This window comes from Staurois parvus, unplaced genomic scaffold (genome assembly GCF_062004578.1).
Source record: "Staurois parvus isolate SC_StPar_1 unplaced genomic scaffold, SC_StPar_1.0 ptg000059l, whole genome shotgun sequence".
NCBI lineage: Eukaryota > Metazoa > Chordata > Amphibia > Anura > Ranidae > Staurois > Staurois parvus.
The window spans coordinates 4,233,976-4,250,711 of record NW_028317855.1 but is presented as its reverse complement, the minus strand read 5'-3'; the positions used below and the strand labels follow the sequence as shown (position 1 = coordinate 4,250,711).

Below are 16,736 nucleotides of genomic sequence, written 5' to 3'. Positions count from 1 at the left end.
CGCTGGCTATCCCCGCTTCAGTCGATCCTGAATACGGCTGCCAGACTCATTCACCTTTCCAACCGCTCCGTTTCCGCCACCCCCCTCTGCCAATCCCTCCACTGGCTTCCGATTGCGCAACGGATCAAATATAAAATCCTAACACTGATGTACAAAGCTGTCCACCATACTGCCCCGAACTACATCACCGACCTAATATCCAAGTACTGCCCAGCACGCACACTCCGCTCCTCACAAGACCTCCTTCTCTCTAGTTCCCTGGTCTCCTCCTCCCATGCCCGCCTCCAGGACTTCTCCAGGGTGTCACCCATCCTCTGGAACTCCCTTCCCCAACCCATCAGATTATCACCTACTCTCCTCTCCTTTAGGCGCACCCTGAAAACCCATCTCTTCAGGGAAGCCTACCCCCTGCTAACTTGACCGACCTCCTCCACTCTTCCTACCACTCCATCCCCTACAGCTATCTCCTCCTGTACCACTATCCCGTCCCTTCTAGATTGTAAGCTCGAAAGAGCAGGGCCCTCGATCCCCTCATGTTTTGCATTGTATTGGTATTGTTCTGTCACATGTTCTGTCCCCCTTTGTAATGTACAGCGCTGAGTGAACTATCAGCGCTTTATAAATACTGTATAATAATAATATAATAATAATAATAATGTGGCAATTTACAACTTAATAAAAAGGTAAATATTTTTTTCCAACAAATGAAATGTGATTTGATTAAAAACATACTATTTGCTCTAATACATTGGGGTTAATTTACTAAAACTGTAAAGTGCAACATTTGGTGCAACTGTGCATGGTAACCAGTCAGCTTCTAACTTCAGCTTGTTCAATTAAACTTTGGCAAAAAATACTGGAAGCCGATTGGTTTCTAGGCAGAGCTGCACCAGATTTTGTACTCTTCATTTTAGTAAATCAACCCCAATGTGTCTTTGGATCACTGTGTTTACAAATACTTTAATCTTACTAATGAAACATGGAATTTGTCATGGGATAACACCTTCACATTTGTTCCAGGTTTAAAGCAGTACTAGGTTTGTCCTTTAACAACTGTATATGAAGCATGGCCTTTCTTAGCCTCTCAAAGTCAAAGCTTATCAGCAGTCTCAAATATGTAGGGGGGAGTGAGGAAAACATTGCAGGTTTTGCTGGTATGTAGATAATGGATTTTTGTGATAAAGGATTTGTTCCTAATCTGTAAGAGGTCTTTCATGTAGTATGTTGTTTTCTTGTTCATCAGGATAGGACACCTATACATTAAATACGCTTCACAAGTACAGTCCTATAGACCATAAATAAAATTTCTATTCCCATGGAACGTGGGACCAAAGGGTGCATGAAACATGGTGTTGGGATAAAGTAAAAATTATGTATATACATTACTATAGGTTAACACATACCTTCTGCTTCTTCCATCTTTTTAATTTCTTTTAGCACAGGTTGTATGTTTAGATACAGCCTATGACTATTACTGAGCAAATGCAAAAGGTGCTGCGATCGGAAAGGGCAACCTGTGTAGTAAACCAGTTTCCGTGCTGATGGCAATCCATCGGGTTGAATCTCAAATTTCTTACCCTTCAAACAGATTACATGCATTTTAGAAACTCCAGAAAATAGACAGAAGTGTTACTATACAAAACTATTTAACAAATGTAATGCCTGATAGGAAAGCCTTATATTCTAGGAATAGTTTATTAAAATCTTGCATACTGTACACACCACAGTACAAAAAAAGAAATGACTAAGAAAATGTACATGCAATAGTTTAAAACTTGCTGAAAGTCAAGAACTGTGTTATGTTATGCACATAGACATAACTCAGGCCCAGTGCTCCTTTACTTTAATATTGCCCATTAATAAAGATGACATGAGCAATATAGTTAAAAACCATTAGAGGTTTTGATACCATGAGAACAAAAAAAACTAAACAAAAAAAAAAAACCCGACTGTATAGACACAAATCATCAGTTTAAGAAATTGCTATTTTCTTGCCCTCAAAAGAAAAAAAAAAAAAAAAAAAGAAAAAAATCCAGAAAACCTAAAATAACAAACTATAATTTTCATTTACTTACAAGAAATGTAAGCTTCCCCACATTTGACCATGGGAAATCATAGAGAAGTTGACGAATATGATCAATTTCCTGCATTAAGAAAAAAAAATTAAAAAGCATTCATAAACTTCTATCCTTGACAAAAGAAAAACAATATGCCACATATCACAAAATAGTGCAGCGCTAAAATAATTTAACATATATGTATTAAATAAATCAGCATGCTCCTGATGACGTCATCTTTGACGAAACTAGTAGGGCAGAGATGCAACACACGCCACTACACATATGCAATCCCGCTGCAGCCATCTTGGATTTTTTAATACGAGTTGTTTATATGATCTGAAGTGCCTGATTGTCATATTTTCATTGTAAGTGCATTTACCACATTACATTTGTGTTTTAATCTGGATTACACTATGGAGAGCCTGTCTTTTTCTTTTTCATGATACAACTGAGTATACAGTATGCATGGCGATCTGATACAACACAGCAGTACCTACATTTGACATCTGGTTTTGAGGAAAGCTGGATATCTTGGATTAATACACAAGTGCTGGTTGACCACTCTTAATTGGGGGTGATAGGATGCTGGTAAGCCTCCCTTTGTTGTACACCGAGGTGCTGTGTGGTTCATCATTAGGATGTTTTGGTGGCATTTGACATCCACATCTGTCATTTCTCTCAATCGAAGAACCACTGAATTCAGGTTTTTTTTTTTCACTTTTGGATTCCTTTATTTTTTCAATTTGTGGTGACACATAACAGTTTGATATATTTGCATTGCATTATTGTATTGCAGATACATTTTGAATTATTTTAGCACTGCTAAATAATTTAGCAATACCATTATACTATGTATTATGGTATTATGCTTGCTGCTATGTTTTTTGACAGTCCTAGAGCGTTTTTTTTTTGTTCCCCAATATGCCACATATAGCCATAAAGCGTAGTCCTAATTTAAAAATTTGATGCGAGAATGTCACAGGCATTCACACAGCCATCATGAATAATCCCCTTTATATGCCTAATTTATTTCCAATCACTGATTGCTAGCCCCATGTAATATGCTATTTCCTGATTGGGGTATTTGAGGAAAATACTGCATTAAGGCCACAAGATGGAGCTGATGATCAAAGCAAATAAACATATTAGGCAAAATATGGAAAATATTTGTGATGGCTGTTCTTTAACCAAAGATTTCATTAAGCATGTTGAAAGAATCATACAAACCGTGACAAATCGTATGATATAAAGCGACAACCAACAATAGAGGATAAGGAAACATACAACAAACACAGAAATACACATATAAGACCTACTCTGGGGTCTAGATAAATGTATAAGGCAGAGGGTCGCAAGGCCCACAACCACATTCAGAAATATAAAAACTAAAAACAAAACAAAAAAAAAAAAAAACACAAAAAGAGCCATGCCCTCATGAGGCAATATTGTCCCTGAGAATCATAGATTTGATATATAACAATAAAAAATAATAGACAATTGGTCTAATATAAACAAACCTTATGAAAGAAGAGAGAAAGAAGAAAAAAAAGAGTCAAGTAGATCCAGAGAGGTCCAAGGGGTCAAAAAATCCCGAGAGATGAGTGAAATCAGTCAGAAGCGACAAGAGATTGAGGAGAGAAACAAGTGGAGACGAAAGATACATCAAATTATCGTCCGCAAAAAGGGAAATCTTATGATGCAATCCCGCCAAGACCCAAAATGTCCAGATGAAGTCGAATGCGAAAAGCGAGGGGTTCAAGGCCCATGATGAAAAGAAGTGAAGACAGGGGACAACCCTGACGCGCACCACCCTTAATTGGAAACCGAGGCTTCAACCCGATAACGAACCGTAGTGGACGGGATACTATAAAGTCTATAAATCCACTGAAGAAAATCATTTCCCACACCCCCCCCTCTGCAAGGTCCTCTGTAAATAAGTCCAGGAAAGAGTATCAAAGGCTTTAATCATATCCAAAGACAGAAACATAAGCTCATGGGACTGCATTAGAGAGAAATGACTAATAAAGCGTTGAATATTATTGGTCGCCTGGCGCCGAGGCACAAAACCCACATGATCCTTATCAATTAAGGTAGGGATTAACACATTCAATCTATTGACCAGTGTTTAGTCAGAATTTTCACATCCACATTCAACAGAGAAAAAGGGCGATAATTCAACCACGGTTGCTGATCTTCCCTGGTTTAGGAACCATCACAATCTGAGCCTTTAGCATTTCCGAAGTGAGCTGACCATCCCGATTAAGCTGATTGAATACCTGGGCTAAAACATCACTAAATGTTTTCTAAAAGAGCCGTAAAACCATCTGGGCTAGCACGCTTATGCACCTTCAAAGATTGAATCATCTGCTGAAGTTCGTCCTGTGTATTATCAGCGCCCAGCATGTTCCTTTGATAGTGTGTTATATGAGGTAAAGGAGTCTCCCGAAGGAATAAAGCGTAAGGTTTCAAAAGATGATGAGTGCTTGAGGTGATTGTAGCCATATTAAGTGCACTTGCGACAGAAATAATTGAGTACTGTCCGTGATACTTTTTTATTTGCACTAACATACAATTTTGAGGACGAGCTTTTGGGGTATGTCCCCTTCTTCAAGGTCCAGGCAGTACTACTTCACAAAGTTTTAGCAAAATGTTAAAAGGGGAAGAAAAAAAAAAAAAAACCACACACAAACAAATGTACACAGCAATGGTTATAAAACTAGGATTAGACTAGAGATAAGACAGAGCAAAAGCAAAGACTGGGGGGGGGGGGGGGAGGGGGAACAATGCTCACAGAGGGGGTCGTAAAACTGTTGGATAATGGGTGAGGGATCCCATGTCCAAATTAAGGCCGTTATCTCAAATAGAAATATCTTTCTTAGTTCAAAGTTTTCCTTTCCTGAACAGTTTTGAAATTTCCTTTAAGAACTAAAATATTGAGGTCTTCCATAGTGTGGTCCAGTTGTGCGAAATGGTGGCCCACAGGTGTGCAGAAGTCATCTTCTTTATGTTCCTTGATGGTATGTCTGTGCAAATTCATCCTTGTTCGTAACTTCTGTCCTGTTTCGCCAACGTAAGATCCTTTGCTACGTTTTTGCACTGGATAAGGTACACAACATTATTGGAGGTGCAGCTGTATGATCCGGAGATATTGAAAATCCCTTTTGAGTGCGTGACACTTTTTGATGGATTAACTTGGTTGCACAGTTTGCAGCGTTTTTTATTGCAGGGTTTATAAAAGAACATCTGAGTAGCAGTGACCATAACATGATTTCATTTATGGTTAGCTGTAAACAGCAAGCACACATAAGAAAAATAAAAAACGCTCAATTTCAAGAGGGCTAAATTTTCTAAGGCTGAGAGTTGCTCTCCAAGACTTAGACTGGGAGGAAATATTGGCATTGATGTACACAACACAGAAATGGGAGTTCTTCAAAAAGACTGTATGTGAACACACTGCAAAATATTTTCCCATGGGCAACAAGTTTAAAAGGCTAAAAATCAAACCTATGTGGCTTAAGGCCAAAGTTAAAAAAGCTATAGATAATAAGAAAAGAGCTTTTATTCAATCTAAAAATGAAGGAACACTATCATCATTTAAACATTACAAAGAGTACAGAATATGCAAAAAGGAAATAATGGCTGCAAATATTGAAAACAAACAACAGATTGCAAAAGATAGCAGGACCAACCCCAAAACATTCTTCAAATATATTAATAGTAAAAAGGTTTGGTCAGAGCATGTAGGATCTTTACAAAATAATCTAGAGTGGGTGACTGGGGACAAAGAGAAGGCAAATTTATTTAATACCTTCTTCAGCTCTGTGTATACAAAGGAGCATGGGGGAGCTCTTGTCCATAATGGGCATGGTATTGACACAGCTCTAGATGATCCACATTGGCTCACAATTGATATGATCCAAAAATATTTAGACAGAATAAAAGGTGAATTATGCACCTTGACCAGATGGCATATACCCACGGATCCTAAAAGAATTGAGCTCTGTCATTTCAAAGCCATTATTTCTAATTTTTAATGACTGGCATAGTACCACTGGATTGGCGTAAGGCTAATGTGGTGCCAATATTTAAAAAGGGGTCAAAATCTTTACCAAGTAATTATAGACCTGTTAGTGTAACTTCTATAGTTGGGAAGATACTGGAGATTTTAATAAAAGACCACATACTGTAGAGGAGTTCTTGCTGGAAAAAAATATTTTAAGCAACAGACAGCATGGATTCATGAAAGACAGAAGTTGACAAACAAATCTGATTTCTTTTTATGAGAGGGTGAGCAAAACCTTGGATAGAGGGGTGGCGGTGGACATGGTATACTTGGATTTTGCAAAAGCGTTTGACACAGTTCCCCACACGGCTAATTTGTGAGGTAAAGTCTATGGGCTTGGAAAAATCCGTATGTAAATGGGTAAAAAACTGGCTAAAAGATTGTATTCAAAGAGTAGTGGTTGATGATTCATACTATAGGGTCTGAGATTAAAAATACCATTTCAGTCTTTGCAGATGACACCAAGCTATGCAGTGGAATAACGTCCTTATAGGATGTCCAATTTACAAGCCCACCTCAATGCTCTGTGTAATTGGGCAACTATGTGGCAAATGAGGTTTAATGTTGATAAATGTAAGGTTATGAACTTGGGGGCTAAGAAGATGCATGCATCATACATACTAGGGATGGTACAACTGGGTGAATCAATGGTGGAGAAAGATCTGGGTGTTCTGATAGATCACAAGCTTAATAATGGCTTGCATTATCCTCTCTTGTATTAAAAGAGGTATAGACTCCAGCGAAAGAGATATATCACCCCTGTACAAATCATTAGTAATACCTCATCTGGAAAATGCAGTTCAGTTTTGGGCACCAATTCACAAAAAGAACATTGGGGAACTTGAGAGAGTACAGAGAAGGGCAACTAAACTGATACGAGGCATGGAGGAGATCAGCTATGAGGAAAGATTAGAGGAACTGAATGTATGCTCTCTTGAGAAGAGGAGATTAAGGGGGGATATCAACATGTATAACTATATCAGTGGTTCACATAGTGAACGTGGAGTAGAGCTATTCACCCTGAGGTCATCACAGAGGACAAGGGGGCACTCTTTATGTCTGGAGGAAAAGAAATTCAATCTCCAAAACACGGAAAGGTTTTTTCACAGTGAGAGCTGTGAAAATGTGGAACAGACTCCCTCAAGAGTTGGTTCTAGCCAGCTCAGTGGATTGCTTCAAAAAAGGTCTGGATTGTTTCTTAGATACACAGAACATAACTGGATACTAACATTTATAGGTAAAGTTGATCCAGGCAATATCCGATTGCCCCTCGGGGGATCAGGAAGGAATTTTTTCCCAGCAGGAGCAAATTGGATCATGCTTTGCTGGGGCTTTTTTGCCTTCCTCTGGATCAACTGTAGGTATAGGATTATAACTTTTTTTTTTTCATTTTTTATGGTTGAACTGGATGGACTTTTGTCTTTTTTCAGCCAGACTATGTAACTATGTTTGCTTCCATTATTTGTGACATCATAATCAGAAGAAAGTTTACTACAAATTACTTTATTTCTGAGGTTCGGGGGTTGTCTAAAAGCCAGTATTGGGGGTTGCAGAAATATTTCTTTCAGAGCTCCATCCTTTGTTATGATGGGTTGTAAATCTTTGATTATTTTTTATTCCTTCTAGTGCTGGGTTGTATGTAGTTACTAGAGATACACGGTTGTTTGTTTTTTTTCTCTTTGTACTGAAGTAGATTTTCTCTTCGGGTTTTCAAGGCTGTGTTTATGCTGGTGTTGATAGTTTTGTCCTTGTAACCTTTCTTATGGAAGAAGTCTGCTAGTGTCCTGAGATGTGTATCTCGGTCTCTTGGGTCAGAACATATTCGGTGGTATCTGATGGCCTGACTGTGTATGATGGCACATTTTGTGTGTTGGGGGTGGAAGCTGGAACTGTGGAGGTAGTTGCATCTGTCAGTGGGTTTCCTGTATATTGAGGTGTGAAGCTTATCATCCCTGATGTATATTGTGGTATCTAGGAAGTGGACATGTGTGTTTGAGTACTCCATTTTTAGTTTGATTGATGGATGGATGAAAAGTGTTGATCAATGAGTAAAATTGTTTTAGGTTTTCTTCACCTTCTGTCCATATGATGAAAATATCAATAGCGATCGTATCTGTATGGTTTTTGTTGCATGCTGTTCAGGAATATTTCCTCCAGGTCAGCCATACATAAATTGATAAATAAATTGAAAGATGATGAGAAAACTCATCCACTATATGCCTGGGATTAGAGGTTTATTTTGTTTCCATTTGCATAAAACTTCTAACGAGACCATCGCAAATGGTGCTCAGCCTCGTCAGTCAAAGATTGAGATCTGTGCAAAGACAGTCCACCTTCCGTTGGAGCTCGGCCATTGAAGACCGCTTAAACAGCAACGTAACCCTTTCAAGCTCACGTTCCAAAGTCTGCCGATGATGATCCCATTCCTTATGCTGCCTGGAAGCCAATTGTATGATATGGCCCCTAATAACCGCTTTATACGGTTCCCAAAGAGTAACAGACGAAGAGACCGTACCCAAGAAAAAAATAAATAAAAAATCACAGAACAACAAACCTCGACAAACTACCACTCCCTCCCCCACTCTTCCAGCACCTGCAGAAAATCAAAGGGGAAGGCCCACCCAGCTGCCAAACTTCTAAAAATAGGCCACTGGGACAGCAAAAAGAGAAACAAACCAACAAAAGGACATGCAGGTCAGCCCGATCCTACTGGTTGGAAGATCTGAGAATGAAGCCGGCCATGGCTTGGGATCTTCTGTCAGTTTCTCGATTGGAAGACTTTCTAGGGCTGCAAAGTAATCTAGGTAGATGTGCTGATGAATTCGTTGAAGATGTCTGCGAAGTAGAGATGGGATCAAGGAGATTAAGCTCCGTTTAAGATTAGGTGGATTAAAGGCATCATATTGAGACCCCTTATACATAAAGGACAGTCTCAAGGGGAACCCCCAGCGATAACGAATATGATTGTCCTGAAGAATCTGAAGAAATGGCTTCATAGATCTCCTAGTAGTTTGGGAGAGGTCAGAGTAAATCGGAATACGAATATTACTGTGACGAGCTCTATTCTCCGCCTCTTCCAGTTGATTCTTAAGAAAAATTTTATTCTGCCTGTAGATTTTTCACATCACCCTCATGGCCGTCCAAAACTGTAGTAACATCATCCATTTTGTGTTCTAGAAGAGCAGCCCTCTCACCCACATTTGTAAGTTCTTTGAGTAAATCTGCTGATAGTTTTCAAGAGATCTTGCCAAGCTCCTCCCGAACAAACCCTCAAATCTTACCCAACAGAACTGAATCCTGATCCATATGGGATGAATGCAAGGCAGAGGGGAACTGTAAAGAGCTGTCAACTGAATCCTCCGAGTCTCCTAATGATTGTCTCGTGGTTTCATCTACAAGGGGGGACCGGACCCAATCTGGAGGAGCCATGGCCACCATTCACTCCCTCACACAATCCGATACCGGCCGCGTCCAGCGGGGACTCGATGGGCTCCTTCTAGCTGGAGGAAGAGGAGGTGAAGTGTCCGGGGTGAGCGGAGGTAGCTAGCCATCTTGGGCCGCTCCGAGCATGCGCCCCCTCGTGATGGCTGTTCTAATGCTTAAGACATTCGTACACACAGCGATATTAAAAAAAAAAAAAAGAGAGACCTCCTAGTTTTGTGTCAAAAGCAGTCAGCAGAAGTGTCTGCATTCCACTCCAGCATACTATTGGTTCATCAATCCATTTACTCAGTTACAACAATCCATGTGTCAGTGTTTCTCAGCAGCAGACCAACTATAGACAAAACAATTTTACATTTTGGATATAGGAGGTACTTAAACCTTACACTGTCTTGTGTCTGTCCTATATTTAAATGACAAATCATGAGAGAAGACAGACAGGATGATGCAGCACCAAGTCCAAGGTCCAGCACCTGTTGGTTCCTTGTGATGCTACTGAAATACTGAACAATGGAGGGGCCTGAAAGGAGTCAGCCCACTTTGCTGGGCAACAGTGGATTGACTGAAGAGGGAATGAAATAAGCAAAAACGAAGAACCCATCTTTGCTAGCATCTGTTTTGTCCTGTGCTGCTTAAGGATGCTGAACAGTGAAGTAATAGTAAAGAGGATTGCGCTAGGCAGTGGAGTAGCTGGAAAGGTGCTAAATTAGACAAAAAGGTGGGCTTAAGATTGACAGGGGCCAAGATAGGTTTGGAAAAGCAGACTAAACTTCATTGGCATTCCTGCCTTGCATCTTTCCACTTCAGGCAGCACTGATGTGATGACATCAGTACTGTCTGATTGATCTACAGTATGGTGCTAAAGCAACTAGTGATCCAGAACATAGGAAGAGGTTGCGGTACCTGGTCCCTAAAGGAAGAAAATAAATGCTACAACTTTATATTATACAGGTATGCAACACTGTTTTGAATATTCTCACATATGAAAAGGCATAACTCATGATGCCGCCACCCATTGCTCTTACCTACCTAGCCTTTCCTGCCTCATTGTTCATGCACTGCTCATAGGTAGTGTGATTTGGAAAATAAAAGTTAAATTAAATTAAACTTTCCTTTTTACTGCACACAAAGAGGTCTTATAACTGCAATTCTGGAAAAAAAATGTATTACCTGGTAAATATGAATACCACGAAGAGTTACGCCAAGGATAATAGAGGGTCTGTCTTCTTTCTTGTCCTTTAAAAAAAAAAAAAAAAAATATTTGCACATAAGTCAATTTTAAATGATTTAGCAACATGCAGGTACTTGTCTGTTAATTCACCGGATTTATGTATATATATATATCTATATATATATATATAGATATATCTCTATCTATCTATCTCTCTATCTATATATAAATATATATATTTTTTTATATGTTTTACTTAAATATATCAAAAATATATATATATATATATATAAATCCGGTGAATTAACAGACAAGTACCAACATGCATATCTGTGTATCTGCTGGCAGAAACTATAGGCGTTTACACAAGATGTTTGCTCTGGGATGAATACAAAAATCCGTAAGCAAGTAGCCTGGATTCCCTTTGTGTGTATGTCTACTTTACAGCAAATTTAGACAGGTAAAATCAAAAAGTGCACTGCTACTAAATCAGAAAATCAACAAAATCAAAGTAGGAGGAAGTAGGCCTTGTCCAGTCCATCGATAATAGCATGAGCCAAGATAACAGAAGGAGGGAAGGCCACAGAAGTACAGGAAAACCAAGAGGAATGTGGTGGGTACAGGGAAGCTGGCTTAGATGGAGGCATCACTGGTCCAGATACTGTATGGGAAAAGGGAGTTAAGAAGAATAATCGCATGTAGAGCTAGGAATAACCATTGTTTTTTTACATACACAAAGATAAACGTTTCCACACTAGACATGGAGAAACAAATATTTTCAGCAGCTGGGTGGCCTGATGTACAACAGAAAGACCTGGATAAGAAACAGGAGCCCTAGGCAGGTAGACTTTGCATCACACTTCATGAGTTTTTACTGCCCTATACCTTTTGACAGGTAAAGTAATTGTCTCTTAAAGAGGTCATGTCCCACTGGAACAGCAATAACATCACCATTTTTTCAGGATTTTACCACCGTATAGAATTAAGTTACATTTATTCTTTTCGTTTTAATTATTTGTTTTGTTTGCTCATAAAAAATGAAAGAAGACATTTTCTATGCTTGTGTCTTACAGTACCTCATAACATATTCAATGCCATTCAGACACTTTAGGAGGATCAAACTCCTTTGTCTTGCACACAATACCAAACAGACAAGTTACTTTCCTTTCATTATCTATATAAGATTATGTTCCCCTAGGGAAAACAATTACTAACAAAACACACTTTTACAGTTCATGTGACTATGTGCAGCTCTAGAATTCTGTCAGAATAATTTAAAAATACAACATTTTAGGTGTGTGAATGTTGATGGTAGCATTACATATATTCATCTCTATTTGTTCTCGTGACCAGTGTCACCAGGACTAAAAGTAATGCAAAGAACAAAATTCTGAGCGGCCAAAAGAAGGATAGGGAGTAAATCTTTCAGCAGGGAAATGTATTCTGGAGTAACTTTCTAAAAGTAAATCTCTTTAAAGAGATTTCCTCACTTTTATGTGTTTCAGTAACAGAAAATTAAGAGAAATTTCTGCAATGCGTTAAAAAACACCTGACAAGGGATTTAAATATTCATTACTCTCCAGCCTAAAAAATCCTTTGGCTTTAGACATGTTAAATGTATAATTAGAGATGAGCGAATTATTCAAAAATTCGATTCGGCTGATTTGCCGAATTTGCAGAATAAATTTGATTCGATGCAAATTTATTCTCTGCGAATTTAACTTATTAAAAGGGTTTCTAGGCTTCAGAGAGCCTTTATATTAGTGCAGAACACTGTACCTTTAATTTAAATGCCCTTGGAGTCTGCTGGGGAAGAGAAATAATACTGACAGTCAGTATGACATGCAGATGAGTGCCGTCGATCTTAGAATTACCACACACTTCACTCATTTGGGCAGTCACGGGGGCAAAACCAGAGTGTGGAGCCACAGTGTGGCGGTGGAGGCAGCAGCAATGGGAGGCCATACAGCACCCTATGACAAAATGGAACCCACCAGCAGTGTGAGGAGACCTGAAAGTGGCACATGGCAGAGTGTGGCGATGGAGACAGCAGCAATGGGAGGCCGTACAGGGACCCATGACACACTCTGGACCTGGCAGCAGCATGAGGTGGCGGTACAGGGGCCCATGGCAGAGTGGCGAAGCGTAAGCAGCTTAAATTAAAGGCCATACAGAGGCCTATGTTAAAAAGTCCCCCCAGCAGCAGTGTGGGGAGACGACTATCAAGAGTCCAATGGCAGAGTGGCGGAGCAGAAGCAGCTTCAATTGAAGAAGAGGATGAGGATGAAGAAGAAGAAGATGAGGATGAAGAAGAAGAAGAAGAGGAGGATGAGGATGAGGATGAAGAAGAGGAAGAGGATGAGGAAGAGGAAGAAGAAGAGGAAGAGGAAGAGGATGAATAAGAAGAAGAAGAAGAAGATGAGGAAGAAGAAGAAGAAGAAGAAGAAGAAGAAGATGAGGATGAGGATGAAGAAGAAGAAGAGGATGAAGATGAAGAAGAAGAAGAAGAAGAAGAAGAGGATGAGGATGAGGAGGAAGAAGAAGAAGATGATGAGGATGAGGAAGAAGAAGAAGAAGAAGAAGATGATGAGGATGAGGATGAAGAAGAAGAAGAGGATGAGGATGAGGAAGAAGAAGATGAGGATGAGGAAGAAGAAGAAGAAGAAGAGGATGAGGATGAGGATGAGGAAGAAGAAGAGAAAGAAGAAGAGAAAGAAGAAGAAGATGAGGATGATGAAGAAGATGATGAGGATGAGGAAGAAGAAGAGGATGAGGATGAGGAAGAAGAAGAGGATGAGGATGAGGAAGAAGAAGATGAGGATGAGGAAGAAGAAGAAGAAGATGAGGAAGAAGAAGAAGAAGAAGATGAGGAAGAAGAAGATGAGGATGAAGAAGATGAGGAAGAAGAAGATGAGGATGAAGAAGAAGAGGATGAGGATAAAGAAGAAGAGGATGAGGATGAGGATGAAGAAGAGAAAGAAGAAGAAGAGGATGAGGATGAGGAAGAAGAAGAAGAAGATGAGGATGAAGAAGAAGAAGAAGAAGAGGATGAGGATGAGGATGAAGAAGAAGAAGAAGAAGAAGATGAGGATGAAGAAGAAGAAGAAGAAGAAGAAGAAGAAGAAGAAGGATGAGGATGAGGATGAAGAAGATGAGGAAGAAGAAGAAGAAGAAGAAGAAGAAGAAGAAGAAGAAGAGGATGAGGATGAGGAAGAAGAAGAAGAGGATGAGGATGAAGAAGAAGAAGAAGAGGATGAGGATGAGGAAGAAGAAGAGGATGAGGATGAGGAAGAAGAAGAAGAGGATGAGGAAGAAGAAGAAGAAGAAGAGGATGAAGAAGAAGAAGAGGATGATGGTGAGGAAGAAGAAGAAGAAGAAGAAGAAGAAGAAGAAGAAGAAGAGGATGAGGATGAAGAAGAAGAAGAGGAGGATGAGGATGAAGAAGAAGAAGAAGAAGAGGATGAGGATGAAGAAGAAGAGAATGAGGATGAGGATGAAGAAGAAGAAAAAGAGGATGAGGATGAAGAAGAAGAAGAAAAAGAGGATGAGGATGAAGAAGAAGAGGATGAGGATGAAGAAGAAGAAGAAGAAGAAGAAGAAGAAGTAGGATGAAAATAAGAAGAATTCCAGTACAGCAAAAAGTGTATCTGCAGAGAGCTCCGCTATTTCTGACAGTTCTTTCACATTTACAGCGGTTGAAACATTGTATCTATTTGTTTCCGAATAAAAACATCTGTATCCTAAATGGAAACAAATAGATACAATGTTTCAACCGCTGTAAATGTGAAGGAACTGTCAGAGAACTGTCAGAAATAGCGGAGCTCTCTGCAGGGACACTTTTTGCCGGCTGTAGAAGGGATGAAAATCGGCCGATCGGGGAAAATTCGATTCGTGCATCCGAAGTTTGCTAATTTTCGGATTCGTCGCGAATCGACTTTTTCCTAATATTCGAAACGAATTCCACTTCGCCAAGTTCGATTCGCTCATCTCTATGTATAATGTATTAAGTAAGCTAAAAGGCTATATACAATATACAGGCAAGAATAATGTTATATATTACACCTGTATTTAGGGTGTAACATGTTGCTATGCACCTGCTTTCCACCCCCAAAGCCCCCCTACATGTGATAGAGTGTTGGGGTTTTTGAGATCTGTAAATTAATAAACTACAAGTCCCATCTGTCACCACAGAAGACAGAATTGTAGTTCTCGATTGGAACTTAAACGAAAATCTGTGTTTAACCACTAGCCTACAGGGCACTTATACCCCCTTCCTGCCCAGGCCAATTTCCAGCTTTCAGTGCTGTCACACTTTGAATGAAAATTGCGCGGTCATACAACATTGTACCCATATGAAATTTTTATCATTATTTTGTGACAGACAGAGCTTTCTTTTGGTGGTATTTAATCACCTCTGGGTTTTTTATTTTTTCTTAAACCAAAAACCACTGAAAATTTTGAAAAAAAAAGTTCTTAGTTTTTGTTATAAAATTTTGTAAATAAGTGATTTTTCTCCTTCACTGATATGCGCTAATGAGGCTGCAGTGGTGGGCACTGATAGGCTGCACTGATGGACACTGATAGGCACTGATGAGGAGGCACTGGTAGGTGGCACTAATGGGCATTGACAGGCATCACTGATGGGCACTGAAAGGCAGCACTGATACATGGCACTGATAGGCGTCACTGACTGGCACTGATTGGCAGCACTGATAGGTGGCACTGAAAGGCAGTTCAGATGGGGCACTGATGTGCACTGGTAGGCACTGATATGTGGCACTAATGGGCACTGGCACAAGGCACTGATGAGCACTGACACAAGGCACTGATGGACACTGACAGGTGGCACTGCTGGGGCTACACCGATCATCAGGGCACATGTCCCTTCTGTGGAAAGCCGATTACCGGCTCTTCTCTCCTCTCGAGCTGTCAGCGCGACAGTGAGAATGGGAGGACGTCATTTGACGTCCTCCCAGAACGAGAGAATCACCTTGCGCCCGTAATTGGACTATATGGCGGACAGGAGGTGGTTAAATAATGACATTTATACTTCACAACTCCCTTTTGTGGACTGTGTGTTTATCTTGCAAAAAAAGAAAAAAAAATCAGGAGCATATGGCTCCTTACTTGACTCACCATTGCATTATACAATTACATAGAACACAGAAGATAAAGTTTGTACACATTTATGGACAATGATGCATGTAAAAATAAAATACCTTTTACACACTGTAAAATCTCTTTTCAATTCCATTAAAATGTTACTAAACCCAGGACTCTGCATTCACTATATCTGGTCTCCCGCAGTACACAACATGGAAGTGCAATTACTTTAGTAAATATAAACTGCTAAATACCTTTTCTCATCAGCAGTTAGAGCAGTCTTATGACTACAGCAGAGCACTGGTTAAAGATTGTAGGAGTTTTCTTTCTGTTCTAGGAGGATCCAAAACCCCTGACCCTCTGTCTGGACAGTGCTGGTTGGCCCTGTGCCGATCACATGCACTTTCCCAAGAAAAAAAAACCTCTCTAGCAATACGCACTAAACTGAGCATGTGGCTAAGTATTCAGTCTGTCTTATCAGGAGATAAGACATGGACATTTGAACAAGAGGAGGGGAAGAGAAAAACAGGATCAAATGGCTTTTTTACACAATGCAGAGGAATAACCCCTTAGGTTCCACAGAGAGTATAAAAAGCATGCTTTACTGCATCTACAGACTGATTTTACTGTTGTGGGTTTAGTGACACATTAAGTGACATAGGAATTGTAGAAATTCTGAAACATTTCGGTTATACTATCCCTTTCAGGATGTTGGGGAACTAGCAAACAGAAATTGTTACGCCAACAAGCATATAAATCTGCTTCCAACTGTCATACCTCAGTTTTGCTAGCAATCAATACATAAGGCCAAAAACACAGAGGGACGAGACCCATGTCCATGAATGGTCTTCAAGAAAAAGATTTTACTGCTACTGTAATTGTCCACTGACAAACATAA

At 39.7% G+C, this 16,736-nt stretch overlaps 1 protein-coding gene across 1 annotated transcript in view; it reads right to left on the bottom strand.

Moving 5' to 3' along the window:
- The window catches only part of FRMD1 (FERM domain containing 1), a 112,922-nt gene that overhangs the window by 17,043 nt on the left and 79,143 nt on the right, over window positions 1-16,736 (bottom strand). Inside the window, exons 8-10 of the mRNA XM_089668557.1 lie at window positions 10,735-10,800; window positions 2,076-2,144; window positions 1,404-1,578 (exon numbers count right to left, since the gene is read on the bottom strand). Of these exons, the coding sequence (XP_089524683.1) occupies window positions 1,404-1,578; window positions 2,076-2,144; window positions 10,735-10,800 (310 nt within the window). The remainder of the gene's footprint in view (window positions 1-1,403; window positions 1,579-2,075; window positions 2,145-10,734; window positions 10,801-16,736) is intronic.